The following is a 14,620-nucleotide window of genomic DNA, read 5'->3' as shown; positions in this document are numbered from 1 at the left end:
GCCCTGCTGTGGGACAGTGTGTGGCATTCTGACACGTGGCATCCTACTACTTGTGACGCTGTGTCATGACCCTTCCGATGGCCACCTAGTCCAGCACCCCAGGCATGCAGGGGCTCCCTTGTGGCAGAACGTCCATACTCTTCCATGAGGTGCTGTACCCAGTTTGGCACTGTTACGTGTGTCGCCTGGCTGTGGGCAGGCTCTCTCTGCCACCCACTGTCCCTGAGCGCTTGTGAACCCTTCCCAGCCGGGGATCTCCCCCTTAGCAACCTGGCCCTGGTCCCCACCGCTGTCGTCTTGGTTTCTGGGCTCAGCTCTGCAGATCCCACGAGTTCGTGGAACCTGGTCCTTATTTGTAAGCTGCAAATTAAGATGCTGAGTCTGGCCTGAAATTGGGTTCCGTGGCCTGATCAGTGGTCTTGCCTGTCAAATGGGTCTCGCTCCGGCTGAGAGTGCATGTACTAGCTCTGAGTGCCGCTCACAGCCCTGAAGCGGTGCCCGATCCTTCGGTCCTCCCCCGTCTTTTCCTCTCCCCTGCTCCATCTCAGTAGCACCCTTTGTGTCAACTGCATTTCCCAGGGGAAAGTGACGTGAGCTTGCCTCTTGGTCAGTGATGCTTCATGTTTTGTGACATGCAAACCCCCTCGCCTAGCCTGGGTCCACCCTGGCCACACAGGGACATGGGGACTTTGCCCTCTGGCAGAGCAGCGCTCCTGTGAGCACGGTTGTCCTAATGCCTCTGTGCTGTGTGTGCCTCTAACTGTGGGCAGGATGCCGAGGGGAAGGGGCCTGGCTTCTGTGGTCCTTCCACGGAGGACTAGAGGTTGCCAGTGCAGCTAAGTGCACCGTAAAGGGACCTTTTAAGAGAAAGCATGGGTGAACATCTGGGAGGAATTTAGCTCGTTTTGTGGCAAAGTAAAAAACAAAAACAGGAAGTGTCCACCTGGGTCTAATAAGTCTTTTCATTCAAGGGGGAAGTAATTATAAAAGGACACTGGGAAATTTAATACCACAAGTGTGGTTTTGTAGTCTCTCCAGCCATTTGGGCTGAGGTTCTTTCTTTGTGTTGCGGGCTGATTTCTCTGACCCCCTGAAAGCAGTTTTCATTAGGGATGCCGATTGTTCTCCTCTGCGTTCCCGTGGGGTAGGAGGTGGTGAGCACCTGGTAACTGCGATGGGTGCAGCATGTTGTCTCAGTGTGGACCTCTGTCCACACTGCTCTCTGCTTGTGTTTGAATTCAACACTGTCCCTTAGACACCTGGCCTTTGGCGAGTTGTGTGGTTTCCTGCAGATTTCTTGTCATGAAGTGAGGCTGGTAAAGTGCTGTCTTTGTGGGAACCCCAGGGCAACAGTGGGAAGTACCTGGGGAATAGTGAAGCGCGTCTGAGGTGCAGCAAGAGGGCCACGAGTGTACCCACGCCTTGCTTCCCATCCTGAGGAAGCAGTCCCGCTGGGTGAGTGCTGTCCTAACCACGCCTCTGTGGAGAAAGCAGTGAGCCCTGTTCTCGCCTGGCTCCGGGACAGCCTGGGCAGGGCACAGGACTGCTCAGCAGGTCGTCTCGCTTGAGGGGACAAGTGTGGAGGCACCTAGCTGGGCTTTGAGGGGAGTGTGGAGCTTGTGGCTAGGGCGGGTGGCGTCTGTTCCTCTGCTGTGCACGAGCAAGGCTGGCGCAGTGGTGTGCCGGACTGTCCCTCTGTGGAGCGTCCTGGAGATCTTTGCCTGCGTTGGTGCCTGGCCATGGCATGGGGGGACAGAACAGAGCAGGCGAAGGCCTCAGTCTGCTCCGCCAGTGCGCAGCGAGAGGGAGCTGCGGGCGGTTCTTGGTGCTGGTGGGCATGTAGTCCATACCGCTCCTTACCCACAGTCAGGTGTGCCTGGAGGCAGCCCGGCGTCTGGAGCAGAAGGAGGCTGGCAGCTCACATTCGCCTCTGTGCACTCCTGATGTGGGTGACCAGCCTGAATAGCTCCCACTGGGTGTGCTGCTGCACCCCACCCCGCCACTGGGAGGCTGAGGCAGGAGGGTTGCAAGTGCAAGCCCCATGTGGACAACCTAGGGAGACCCAGGAGATGTAAAAGGGCTGGGGGTGTAGCCCTTCTACACAAGAAATCCCCAGGATTGACAGAAAAATGTCAATTTTATAGTATGTACATTTTAACTGGCAAAAGGAGTCCCGTGTTTTATATACAGGCATGTATATTTGCTAAGTCTGAGCTGGCTAAAAGTCCCATTTTACAGAAGTTTACATAAAATCCACTAGGAGGCTTTGTAACTGTACTCTCTAGGGCTACTATCTACAATTGAGCAAAGAGTACCAGTACATGTCATCAGCCAGTCCAACACAAGATGTACAAGAAAACAGCAGTCATAAAGCATTCCATTAATGAAATTTCATAACCTCAAAACATTTCCATATTTTAACTTAAATTTACCAACAACATTTTGACCAACATTTTCATAAAACCATGTAGAAGACAAAGCATAAGCAATTGCAGGCAATTTTAACCAAACTGTATGAGACCAAACTGTGTGAGGCAACGCGCAAGCAGTTATGTGCAGTGAGCAAAGACACTGCAACTTTTGCAGCATATAAGATTGTCACTGAAGCAAGTCCCAGTCCAGAATTCACGAAAGAAAAGCTCGTACCTCCATCGAATGATCTTGGTGGAGACCTCCAAAATGACACAGGGAGAAACACGGGTCGCGGGTGGGTGACCTCCAAATGATACGGGGAACCTCCAAATGACATATGGGGACAATGATCTCCTGACCTGAGCTGGACAAGTTCGTGTTCTCTAAAACCGAAGAATGAATTTTAGGAACAATCGGAGGTTATGAGCAGCATATATTTACTGGGGGGAAGAAAGCTCCTGTCCAAGAGAGGGACAGGAGGGAGGCCCGAGCGGGTCGTTCCTCCAGTATGTACATTTTATCTTAGTATTGAAAGAGGTACTGTGAGGTACTATATGGAAGAGGTTTGTCCCTTGGCTCTCGTGTCATACGTCCTCGTCCTCTGCCCTTGGTCCAGCTGCTGTTCTGTTCTCAGTCTTCCTGGGCCAAGGGCCTGGGCCCTCTCTGGCACATGGTCCTGGGGCTATTACTGGGAAGCAGAGGTGACAGAAGTGCCAGAGTCGTCTACAGCAGCCCTGGAGGGTGCCTCCCAAGGGAGGTGCTGTGTCCCTGAGGCTGGGACCTGGCTGAGGCAAGCAGAGCAGGAATGGTGTTGCAGGTGGCCCGCTCTGGTGGTGGGTGGCGGTGCTGGAAGAGCAAGATGGGCAGCCAGCGGGAGGAGTGTGGCCGCTGGGGCCCTGCTGGGGTCCGTGGTGGCTCGAGGCAGTGGAACGGCTGGCAGTCAGCAGATGTTCCACGGGCCTGGGGATAGAGCCTGTCACCCTCCTGGGCACCAACGGGGACTGAACCCGAGGGGGCAGAGCCTTCTCTGAACATGGGCTTCTTCATCAGCCCCCAGGGCAGTGCAGTCCCACAAGAGACCTCTGCGGGATGAACTTCAGCCTCCCCACCGCCCTGAGTGTTGTGTTTGCCATCGCGTGGGCCAAACCACCTCTGTGGCCCGCGCTTCCCAGCTCCTCGCAGGATGAGACCGGGGGACTGTGCAGGGAGGAAAGCACTCGGGGCAGCGCCGCCAGCATCTGTGAACTTCAGCCTTCGGGCGGTACAGCGACAGCAGGGACATCAGTGGTCCCGACTTAGGAGGACTTCAGCATTGTCCTAGGGCCTGCAGGGATCCCTGTGTCTGGAGATGACAGTGCTGCTTGTGGGGAGCTGCTCGGAGGCAAGAGGTGCGTTTGGAGTGAATGCGTAGAGCTTGCTCTTGTGGCTGGACTCCTGGCAGCAGCGCTTGAGGAGCACCCACCGCATCCCTGGGTCCTCGCTCAGGGTCACCTGCACTGGTTTCATTCAGGGGTTTGAACACCACCAGTCGTGGTTGTGCATTGTGGGAAAGCAGAGGCCGCGTGACTTTAGCTGCCAGGCCACGTCTTGGGCAGCCCTGTGCTCCACTGACAGCGCTTCTTAGGTCACACATCGATCAGGTACGGTGAGTGTGGCCTGGGGATCAGAGCTCCTGTGCTTACTGGCTGGGTCCTGCATGGTGCAGAGCCAGCGAGATGCTCACCTGCCCGGCTGGGCCGTCACCGGCCTAGTTGCTGAAGAACCCAGCGCAGCAGGAAAGGTGGCCGTGGCTAAGGCACGGGCATGCGGGAGCTGCTGCAAGAGGTCGCGCTCTGATGGCTGTGTGCCGCGCTCTCCAGGCCCAGGGCGGCCGGGGCAGAGCAGAGCACACAGGCCCGGGAGGTTTCCCCGGCCTCTTTGTGTCTCAGTTTCCTAATCACGAGATGGAGAAATTAAGGGCAATAACGACTACCTAGCAGTAATCGCGGCGTTGTGCGCATTGAGCAGGTGCTCCTGTGAAGTGCTCAGGCCCTGCCCGAGCTCCGTGAGCACCCAACACATGCTTCCATCCGGAACTGCGGTGCTGTGGGCTCGTTGTGTCCCGGGCAGCGCAGGTGAACGTGCTAAGTCGCTTCCGCTTCAGTGACACGAAGGGAACCATCGTGTGCATCCCTCCTGCACCATCCCTGGCCAGCAGCAGAGATGGTCACGGCCTTGGAAGGAGCTCACCTCTCGTGTGGATATGGCATCCGGTGGCCTCCCTTAGCAGCGACGCAGAAGGCTTGAGTGCAGCCCAGGGGCACAGCGCTTGCCTGTTCACTCCCAGCACTGGGGGCTAAAGAAAAGAAGCCGAGACAGAGGATGACAGGAAGCCCAGGTTCCAGAGCAGACATGGTAAGGGACTTGTCCGACCACACGGCGCCAGTGTCCCCGCCCGTGTGTCTCCGCATGACTTCCTGTTCCTGTGTGGCACTGCAGGTGTGGCTCCAAAGCCCACATACCCATGGCGACTTCGAGCAGAGTCCTTGAGCGGGAGTCCCTGGTGCTTTTCTAAATAATTATGGCGTGGCTGCATGTGTCCTGTTGCCTGACTCACTACTAGGGATGAGGTTGCTTTATCAAATATGAGCTTTTTTAGTGCCTGCCTGGCAAGCACATTGTCCTGAGTTCAATCCCCAGTACCGCAAAAAAAAAAAAAAAGAAAATGTGGACTTTTTACATGTTCAAGTTCTGCATGCTCTGGATTTTGTGGGTGTTCAAGAGCCACGCAAGGAGAAGCCGGTGCTCCAGAGTGACTTCCTCTGCACTGTGGCCTCGGCCACTGTTTCATATGGAGCCACAACGAATGACAAGGAGTGTCGTGATGTGGACAAAGGCCCCTGCGCTGCCTGTGTGGCCACAGACTCAGGATCTGGGGGGCCACACACCAGGGCGATGAGGGAAGGGGTAGGTGTTTTGTCAGGTGCACGGCACTGCAGAGAAGCAGGCAGAAGGAAGAAGGGAAAGGGGCTTTATTGTCTTTGAGGACACGGAGAGAATGTGGGGAAGGATGAGGAATTATGCGATGACCACCATGATTTTAGCAATTCATACTAGGGCCAGAACCTATCAGTTAGGGCTGGAATTGTCCTCCGTGTGATGAGCTCACTAAGGCGATGGGTGAGTGGACCGTGATAGATTGTCTTCAAGTGAACTTCTGTCTCATGTTAGTGTGGCTGCTGTTGTGTGTGGAGACATGGAGTCTGTCTGTGAGCTGTATCTTTTAGTTGTTTAGAAAGGTAGGCTACTGCCTGAAAGGATGTCTACTGCCTTGTGACCCTGAGAGGTGGTGTATGGGGTAAAAGGCTGAGTCGAGTTGGGTCAAGTGAGAGCTGGGGCCCTTAGGAGGGCCTGTTGTAGCTTGCGTAAGGGGCTCTAACAGGGAACCTTCTGATGCCTTGTAGAGTGGCTGTGCTAGGGAAGCAAAGTTGAGGACCCAGAGGCGGAAGAATTAAACCAAGAAGGACAGTCCCGTTAACCTTTGTTGCTCCCAAGACGACGCCCCGTTCAGCAGGAAGCGTCTAAGAGACACATTGCCCCTTCATAACTACCAAAAGATGGGAATGATAGGTTCTGGGCCTAGTACAAACTGCTGAAATCATTATGGTGGTCATCTAATATGGCTGAAGCTCTTAAAACAAAAGCCCGTCTTCCCAAGACCACCTCCCCCGTCTTCCCAAGACCACCTCCCCTTCCTCTCCACCTCAGCCTCTTCCCGCGCATCAGGGAAGACCCCCGTCAGCTCAGGGAAGACCCCCGTCAGCTCTTCAGGTGTATCTAAACATCCCCTCCCAACTCCGCCCCTGGCAAAGGGCCACGAGGGCCTCAGCCTCCCGTTGTTCCAACAGACAGAATTCTTCGTCCTTCCCCATTCTCTCTGTCCTCAAATAAAGCCCCCTTCCTTTCTTCCTTCTGCCTGTTTCTCTGCTGTGCTGTGCACCTGAAAAAACCTATCAGGAAGGAGCTGAGCTGGGGGCTGGGGCTGCTGTGGTGAGGAGGGCAGCAGGGTCCGGCAGGTGCACGCTCGAGTGACTCCGTGGCAGAGAGGGCACCAGCCAGCGTGGCCATGGCCAGGGGCCTGCACCACCTTCACATGCAGGGCCAGGGCGGGCAGCCATGGTGCAGGTGGGGGCCGATGCAGTGCTGGGCCCTCCCAGGCCCGGTCGTGGCCCAGGCAGGAAATTGCCTGCTGCTGGCTGAATGGGGCCACAGAAGGCAGGTCCTGACTTGGTGCCCTCCCTGGCTGTCTGAGGCCTGCTGCCTGCCCAGGTCCTCCAGCCCCTCGTCCTGCCAGGGGCCCAGCTGTCTTGGCCTCTGCAGGGCCAGCACCCAAGCCTTAGGATAGCGAGCCCTCCTGAGGGACACAGATGTGGGAGTCAGGTCCTTGCTGCCTGCGGTCAGACCCTGGAGGAACGGAGTCGGGCCCTGGAGCCCCTTGGCCTCAGTGCTGACCTCTCCCCTGTCACGTGCTGCACAGCCGGACTCGGGCCTCCACGGGTACCTGCACTTGGGGATGTGCCGCACTCTGCGGTGCCTGTTTGGGCTGCGTTCTGTGCTGCTTCACCCAGCATCGCCACTCACACACACAAGGGTTTGCTTGCTGTTTCCAGGCCCACAGTGTGGGGCCCACTACCTTCGTCCCCTCAAATGCTGAGTGTGGTGTGGAGAGAAGCTTGTGCAGAGGTGCCAACCCCAGAACAAGCATGAATCTGATTCCTCTACAGGGCCCGGTCCAACCAGCAGGCTCTGTCCACCCGGCCTGACCCTGGAGGGCCCAGTGCTGCAGGAGAACGGTCACTCCAGCTGGGAGGGAGAGGGAGTCTCTGGTGTCTCCCCAGGAGGTGGAGTCCAGAACCCTCCAGGTGTCAGCCGCACAGCGTACAGTTTCCCTGATGCGGAGGAAGGGTTGACACCAGCACCTCATTTACGTACAGGGGAGCCGAGAGTCAGAAGGGGAAAGGCTGCGTGGCCCTGTGCCAGGGACAAGTGGCCTGGGAAGGAGTCTCGGGGTGCTCACGCTACCCTAGCACGACAGTGTGACCAGGGTGCACGTCCACGCAGCCTGTCTGTCAGTGCCAGCCACGAGGCCCCTGAGCAGATGTTTTTGGCCGGCTTCCCTTAGAGAGTGCACTGTGTGCACATTTCATAGCTTCTCTGCTGCTCTTTGTCAATAAAAGGTACCATGGTAGTGCAGGACCTCCAGACGATGTAAGGGAAATAGTATGACTCCCAGCCTGAGAGATGCCAGGTTCACCAAGCTCGTGTTCCCTGGAATGAGCGCTAAGGGACACAAGGGGCTTGGAGTAGGAAACGTTGGTTGGGAAAGACAGCTGCTGAGAGACCGGAGGGGACCCCAGAGGGGGTTACCAAGGAGCCCATTTCTCAGAGGAAGTTTTATAGAGCAGAATCACGAGTGAGTACAAAGTGGGACAAAACTGTGATCAGCTGGTTGGACTCCAAGCGCAGCTGCCCTGGTAGTGTGATCCAGTGGGAAGCGGGTCACACAGCAGGTGCGCCTGGAAAGAGCGAAAGGACCTTCTGGAAGGGGTGAGTCGGGGGTCCCGGTCACCCACCGGGGTGGCTGGTGTGTATCTGGACTTCGTGGGGCCGGGTGATACCAGTGGTCCGCCACCGCTTGTGCCCCGGGTGTCGCTCTGGCCTGGTTATTCCGTCTTTACCTTGAGGCTGGGCGTTTGCGAATGCGCCTCTAGCCAAGGTGGTGCTGTGTTCTCAACCCCTGCAGTGACTCCCTGAGGTCTGTCCCTGCCCGGCTGCCTAGACTGTCACTACCTAAGGCAGCTGTCTGTAATAACAGCATTGTCTGCAGAAAGACAGGACAGACAGGGCCAGAGAGCAAGCATGCTGTGGAGTGCCCACAGGCTCCACGGAGTGGAGTAGAGGGGCTCTGCAGCCCCTCCCTTGTTGTATAGGACGGGTCTACAGGGCGTTCAGGGTGATCCGCCTGTCTACAGCCTCCCAAGAGCTGGATTACAGGTGCACATCCCCACGCCTAGTCTCAATTGCCTTCTCAGCGCTCCCTAGGGGTGGGGCCGGCACTTCAGGCCAGGGGATTGTACCCCCGGCCACTGCACCTGCTTGCAGGCGCTTTAATCCACTGAGCTAGTTGACCGGCCCGCCATTATTTTTTTTTTATTTTTAATTTAATTTTATGTCCCTTCATTCTTTTTTTTTTAAATTTTAATTTAATTTTATGTATTTATTTGTTTGGTATAGAGTCTTGCTATGCGGGTTAGACCTGTAGTGACCCTCATGTCTCCGCCTCTCTAGCGCTGGGATCATAGCTGTGCACCACTGTGCCAGTGTCAGGCCTGGCGGGGCATGATCCAACCCCGGTCCTTGTGCTTGCAGGGCAGGAGGCTCTTGGGCCACGGAGCTCTGATTCTGATGGGCTTTCCTTTATAGATGACTTTTTAAATTTTCTCTTAGCAACTTTTAATGTTCTGTTCTTGTGTTGAAACTCTAGGATCGTTGACATTATGTACCTTGCTATAGATTTTCTTTTTTTATCATGGCTAATTGGAGTTCTGTATGCCTCACTTAACTGTATGTCAAATTATTTTTCCCTGTTAGGGAAGTTTTCTGCAATTACTTCTGTGAATAGGTTTTTTTTTTTAATGTAATCCTAGTATTCAAAACACTTACCTTTGTAGAACAGTTCATTTGGGGCATACTGTGGTTTGTGCGTCCCCCCCCCCCAAGCCTCATGCAGTCACTGAGGCACAGGTCTACGGTTTGTGATCAATTCATGACCCAAGGCTGGGATTATGGGTGAGTGATGCTGTGGGGTTGTGGGTGTGAGTGCTGCCCCAGCCTGACACATTGGTAGAGGAAGGGGTCATCGGTGGGGAAGAGGTCGTGCGGACAGCCTGAACGCAGCTTAAGGGAGACAGACTGCTCTCTGTGGCCATCATTGTTGCTGCCCCTCCCATTTGCTCTTGCTCTTTGCCACCACTATGAATTGCTGCCCTCTGCCATGTGCCATTTTGCCTGGGAGCCATCCAAGTATGGACTGAAAACATCTGTTAACTGTGAGCTAAATAAACCTTTCCTTCCTTCATTTTGGCTGTTGGATATTTGTCCCAGGAACAAGAGCAAAGTAACTGAGACAGGGCCTATGTGACAGGCTGTTAACAGGAGTCTCAACGGCTTAGTTCCTGGCTGCACCTGTCCTCCAGACCACACCTGCACTGAGGATGGGCAGGGTGGCCCAAGCCCGCCTGCCCAGTCCTTTTCCCACTCTGACTGGAAGCCCTCCTCCCTGGCCTTCCTTGTTTCCACAGCAACTGGGTTGAGCCCTCACTGCTGTGTATCATCTTGGCGTTGCTGCTGCTGCCCAGAAGCAGGAGTCAGAGCGGATCTGACCCTGCAGCTCCACTGTGCTCCCTCATGGGCACCGATCTGGCTGTCGAGCACCTTGTCGGTCAGTCGTGGGGAAGAGATCACGTTCCTTTGCTAATTGTGTCTGTGCGACCCAGGCACTGCTCTCTGTCAGAGGGACATGGGACCAAGTTTTGTTTAAAGGCAGCAGCTCAGTCTAGTGACCCCCAGGGAGTGCAGTCAGGGACAGCAAGATGCAGGGCTGGGATAGCCTCTAGGAGCTGCCCCTGGAAGTGGACAGGCAGTGCCTCTGTCTGTCTCCATGGCCGGGACAGGTCCTGGCCTCAGGCTGGCTGTGGACTGTGCAGACCCACAGCGGCCTGGTCCCACACCACCCCCACCCTTAGACTGCAGTTCCTCGTCTTCTCTCCCTTAGTGACCTGGGCCCTGCGGCGGCCCTGTGAGTGGTGGCTGTCTAGCCTGAGCCTGCACCTACCTGCGTTCTCAGTGGTCAGCCTTCCCCAGGACAGTACCGACACTCCGCTGGCCCTTCAGCCGGCAACCCTCCACTGAGGAGCCCTCTGCTGTTGGGAAGCTCCTGTCCCTCTCTGCGCTCTCCCCACCCCTGCAGCCTGCTCCTCCCTGAGCCTAGCACCTGCACAGGGCAGGGTCCAGCAGCGGTGCCAGGCTCGGTGCCCAGGCCCTGCAGCTACTCGGTCTGGAGCTTTCCTGCTGACACAGACTGCAGCTCCGTAGGGTGCCATGCTGCCTCAGTGCTGCCCTGAACCTGCTCTGAGAGAAAGCATGGATCGACTGGTTGTGTCCAGGGAGATGGGGAGACATGGCCGACTTCTGCTTGTGGGGCTCCGTGTGCAGCTCCTATCCCGGGCGTGGCAGCCTCACCACAGGATGGGGGTGGCAGGCAGGAGCCCTGGAGGGGAGGCACCTTGGGGTGACCACTTGGGGTGCCAGTTTTGCCTGCCTGGTGGCATCGGGGGCCATGTCCCCTTAGACCCACTCACTTTTCTCCCCACTGTGACAGACCTTGGGGCTCCAGCATTAGTGGAATGTTGGGCAGGGCTCGAGGTGGCTTTTGGTGCCCAGCCCAGCTGGACAAGTGCTTGTGCAGGTCCCTTGCACAGAGCTGTGTCCTCCACGCAGGATGATGTATTTGAGTCTGGGATGCAGTGGGGCCCGGTCCCCCCTCCCAGAGGAGCCATGCTGCGCTCAGGTGCCAGCTTGGTGGAGGGATGTGGGTATCTTGAGCCAAGGTTTTCTCCCTTCCTTCTGCCAAGCCATCATTGCCCCTCCTTCGGGAGCCTCCATCCACCTGCCCAGCTCTTCTTCTGATGAGCCGGAAGTGTGCTGTTTCCACGACACAGATGCCCCCCACCCCAGTATCCCTGGGGGTGCGGCCAGTGAGCAGAGCACAGGCCTGTGCGGTGGGGACACAGGGACCTGGGAGGCATATGTCCTGCAGCGGGACAGGTCATTATCTGTCTGAGCGGGCCACAGAGGGAGCAGTGGCAGGGGCTCTGGCTGACATAACCCTGTTTCTGTCCACAGTGTGCTGGGGAGGAGGACTGGGTGGACAGCCGCACTATCTACGTGGGACACAAGGAGCCCCCACTCGGCGCTGAGGCCTACATTCCACAGAGATACCCCGACAACAGGATCGTCTCCTCCAAGGTAGCCTCGCCCCCCCCCCCCCGTCCACGTGGCCTGTGGGGTCTGCAGTGGCCCCTGCTTGCCAAAGGAAGCCTTGGTGGGCTCGGCCCTCCCAAGAGGCACAGGGTCCCTGCAGGTAGCCACAGAGGCCACGGTGCTCTATCTCCCACCCGCTCCTCACCTTGCCCCTGTCCCACACAGACTTTGCCTCCATTGACGTTGCATCCTAGGCGGAGGCCAGAGCTGAAGTCTGGGACACCTGTCTCTCCTGCTATGTTGGCTGAGTGTGCAGGCCAGTCCAGGCTCCTTGTGTGTGACATGCGAGCCACGTCAGCTGCCACTGAGGCCCTGTGCCCGGGGCAAGCAGCCCCACGCAGCGGGTGCATGGGCACAGGGATCAGCAGTGACCAGTCTGAGGCGTGGGAAGGGCAGGGACTTGTTCCCATGAGCAGGAGCAGCCAGGAGGTCAGGACTGCAGTGGGTGAGAAATCAGTGGCCAGATTCAGGCAGGGTGGGGCAGGGGCACCCCTGGGTACCAGGCCTGGGGTATTCAAGCCCGAGCAGGGTCTGCTGCTGCAGCCTGGGTGCCAGCTTAGCTCGACAGGGATGTGGGGTGCAGCCCAATAGCAGAACTGCTGGTAGGCCCCGACCTCACGCCCAGGCACCTCCTGTGTAGGCCCGTGGTGGGGCTGCTGAGTCCTTTACAACCACCAGCAAGGCCCACTTGTGTCCATGTTTGACAGCAGGAAAGCTCTGTTAAAACTGACTTTAATAACCAGAAAAAAAATGGACAAATAAAATGCTCAGGATCAAAAATCCTAGCTGAATAAGCACCCCTGTGTCTACAGACTTGAGAAACAGAAGAGGAACCCGCCCCAGCGAGGTCTGTAGGGTGCGGTGCCTGTGTCCGTCTTGCCCTCGGCCCTTGGGAGATTTCTGTGTGTGGGAGACCCAGCCCAGTGGCTGCTCACTTGTTCTTTTTTTTCTTGGTGCTGTGCCTTAAACTCAGGACCTTAAGCCTGCCAGGCAGGCTCTGTGCCGCTGAGCTACATCCCTGGCCCCAGTCCATTCTTAAAGGCTGCACTGTACAGCAGGAGGGTGGGCCGCATGCTGTCAGGCACGCGTTGGGCAGCGTGGGCGGTCTGTTGGACAGTTGCTGTAGAGCCTGAAACGGGCACCAATGGCAAGGTTGCCCTGCCTGACCTGTGGGAGCAGCCTTATCACTCTGTGCTTACCCAGGGCCAGCTTCTCCCACCAGGCAGAGCTGGGCCTCGGCGGTCCCTGCCACGGGCTCTTCCTGCTCAGCCTGGAAGTCACAGTGAGCTCCGCAGGCCACAGGCGCAGCCACGGAAGCCCCTGACTGAGAGCCGAAGCCGTCAGCTATGGCTACGGTTGGGGAGGAGAAACCTGCCTGGAGAGATTTTGCTTCTTCGCTTTTGTTTTCAAATTTTCCTGCTACCTGCCAGGACAGCCCTGACCTGCCCCTTTGCAAACCTTTGGGCAGGAGCCTCAGGAAGGGTTTCTCTAGAAGGGAATCCCATGTGGGGTCAGAGAGGAGCTGCAGAGCTACCCTGGGGCCCCTTCAGGTGAGGAAGCGTTGTAGTGAGAACGAGTGGAATTCGGTCATTGCCAGAGGGCGGCGGCGGGCGAGGCAGCCCTGCCGAGCTTGGGCCAGCTCCATGCACACACCACGTTACGTGCCTCCTGACTGTGGTTCCTAGTGGGGGCAGTTTGCCCTTGATCTGACAGCCACCCAAGAAAGGTGCAGTTTCGGAGGATACTGCCAGGAAGGAGGTGCTGCCCTGGACAGCGAGGCCTAGAAGCCAGCGGGGTGGCCAGCAGTGCCTCTACTTGGAGGCCGACCAAGCACTGTGAAATTCCCCAGCATGCAGTGGAAGAGGCAGGTCCTGCCTGGCACAGCCCCGCGTGGCTGGGAGCCCTGCTGCTCGCCACCCCACGCAGAGCTGCGCTTCGGCTCACAGCTTATGTGGATCCTGTGGCAGACCTATTAAGGGCAGGCTTCATCTACACGGCCACTCCGTGCCTCTGGTTTGGGGGAGGGTCTCCACACCCCCCCTGCTGGGTGTGGACCCGCATGAGTGTCCATGACTCCACCTGGTACCTTGAGCACTATGAGTCACCCTCTCCCAGCATCTGTGAGCAGATTGAGGAGCAGCGTCCAGGGCTGGGAGGGGGTCGGTGCCCTCGGCCACGCTGCGCCTGAGCCTGCGGCCTGGGCGCTGCCCTCCTCTTGCTGCCTGCCCTGGTCACAAGGAAAGATGGGTCTGAGCCCGCGTGGGTGCCAACCGCCCAGATGGTTCAGCATCTGGTCTCTGGCGTATTTTCAGAGCAGTCATGTGTGCGCCTGGGGCTGGGGCTGTTTCGGGGAAACAGTAGCCCAGTAGCCGGGGCCCTGAGCCAGGGCGGGCAGGGGCTGCACTCCAGGCTCTTCAGAAGTACTCGCCACCCACGCATCCGGTTCCCTTGCTGCGAGCGGAACAGCTGCAGACCCAGCTGAGATCTGAAGCGTGGGGAGTGTGGCCTTGCTGCAGGGCCTCGAGGTTGGTTCCTGCCCCAGATCCGCCTTGTGGGCCAAGGGGTCGGCTGGAGTCCCAGCTTCCTTTCGGAGGGCCGGGCCCTGGGCCCCACGCTTGGGCTGTGAGCCACTTCTGGAGAGTCTGGGGGACCTCTCTCCTGGCTTCGGGCATCGCCAGCAAAGGCGTGGACAGGATGCACAGAGGCATCCACCAGACGCACGTTTACCGAGGTGGGAAAGAAGTACGCTCCGCGGGGTGAGAGGCAGCGGCGAACAGGCCCCAGCGCCCGGGATGAGGGAGAGGGGTCCCTTGTACCCAGAACCTGAGCTGTCCGCTCGCAGGCATCCAGGCGTCCTGGAAGAGCAGGTCCCGCTGTATGTAAATGAAGGATCAGGAAGGGCGTCTTTTGATTGGCCGTGCACTTATGCAAATGAAGGGTTGAAAAAGGCATCTTCTGATTGGTCCTGCAATAGCACGGGTTCAAATGAAGGACTGAAAGTAGAGCTTTTCAGACTGGTCCTGTGTGCAGAGACTGTGTGTGTGCAGGGACAGTGTGTGTGCAGGGGCAGTGTGTGTGCAAGGGCAGTGTGTGTGCAGGGACAGTGTGTGTGCAGGGGCAGTGTGTG

At 57.4% G+C, this 14,620-nt stretch overlaps 1 protein-coding gene across 6 annotated transcripts in view; it reads left to right on the top strand.

Annotated features, from left to right (window-relative positions):
- The window catches only part of Atp11a (ATPase phospholipid transporting 11A), a 76,024-nt gene that overhangs the window by 16,744 nt on the left and 44,660 nt on the right, over positions 1-14,620 (top strand). For all 6 annotated transcript variants that reach the window (XM_023715217.1, XM_023715214.1, XM_023715216.1 and 3 more), the window contains exon 2: positions 11,356-11,478. In XM_023715217.1, coding sequence (XP_023570985.1) covers positions 11,356-11,478 — 123 coding nt within the window. The remainder of the gene's footprint in view (positions 1-11,355; positions 11,479-14,620) is intronic.

This window comes from Octodon degus, unplaced genomic scaffold, assembly GCF_000260255.1.
Source record: "Octodon degus isolate 3935 unplaced genomic scaffold, OctDeg1.0 scaffold00039, whole genome shotgun sequence".
Lineage (NCBI taxonomy): Eukaryota > Metazoa > Chordata > Mammalia > Rodentia > Octodontidae > Octodon > Octodon degus.
The sequence above is the reverse complement of the archived record's forward strand: the minus strand, read 5'-3'. Positions and strand labels throughout refer to the sequence as shown.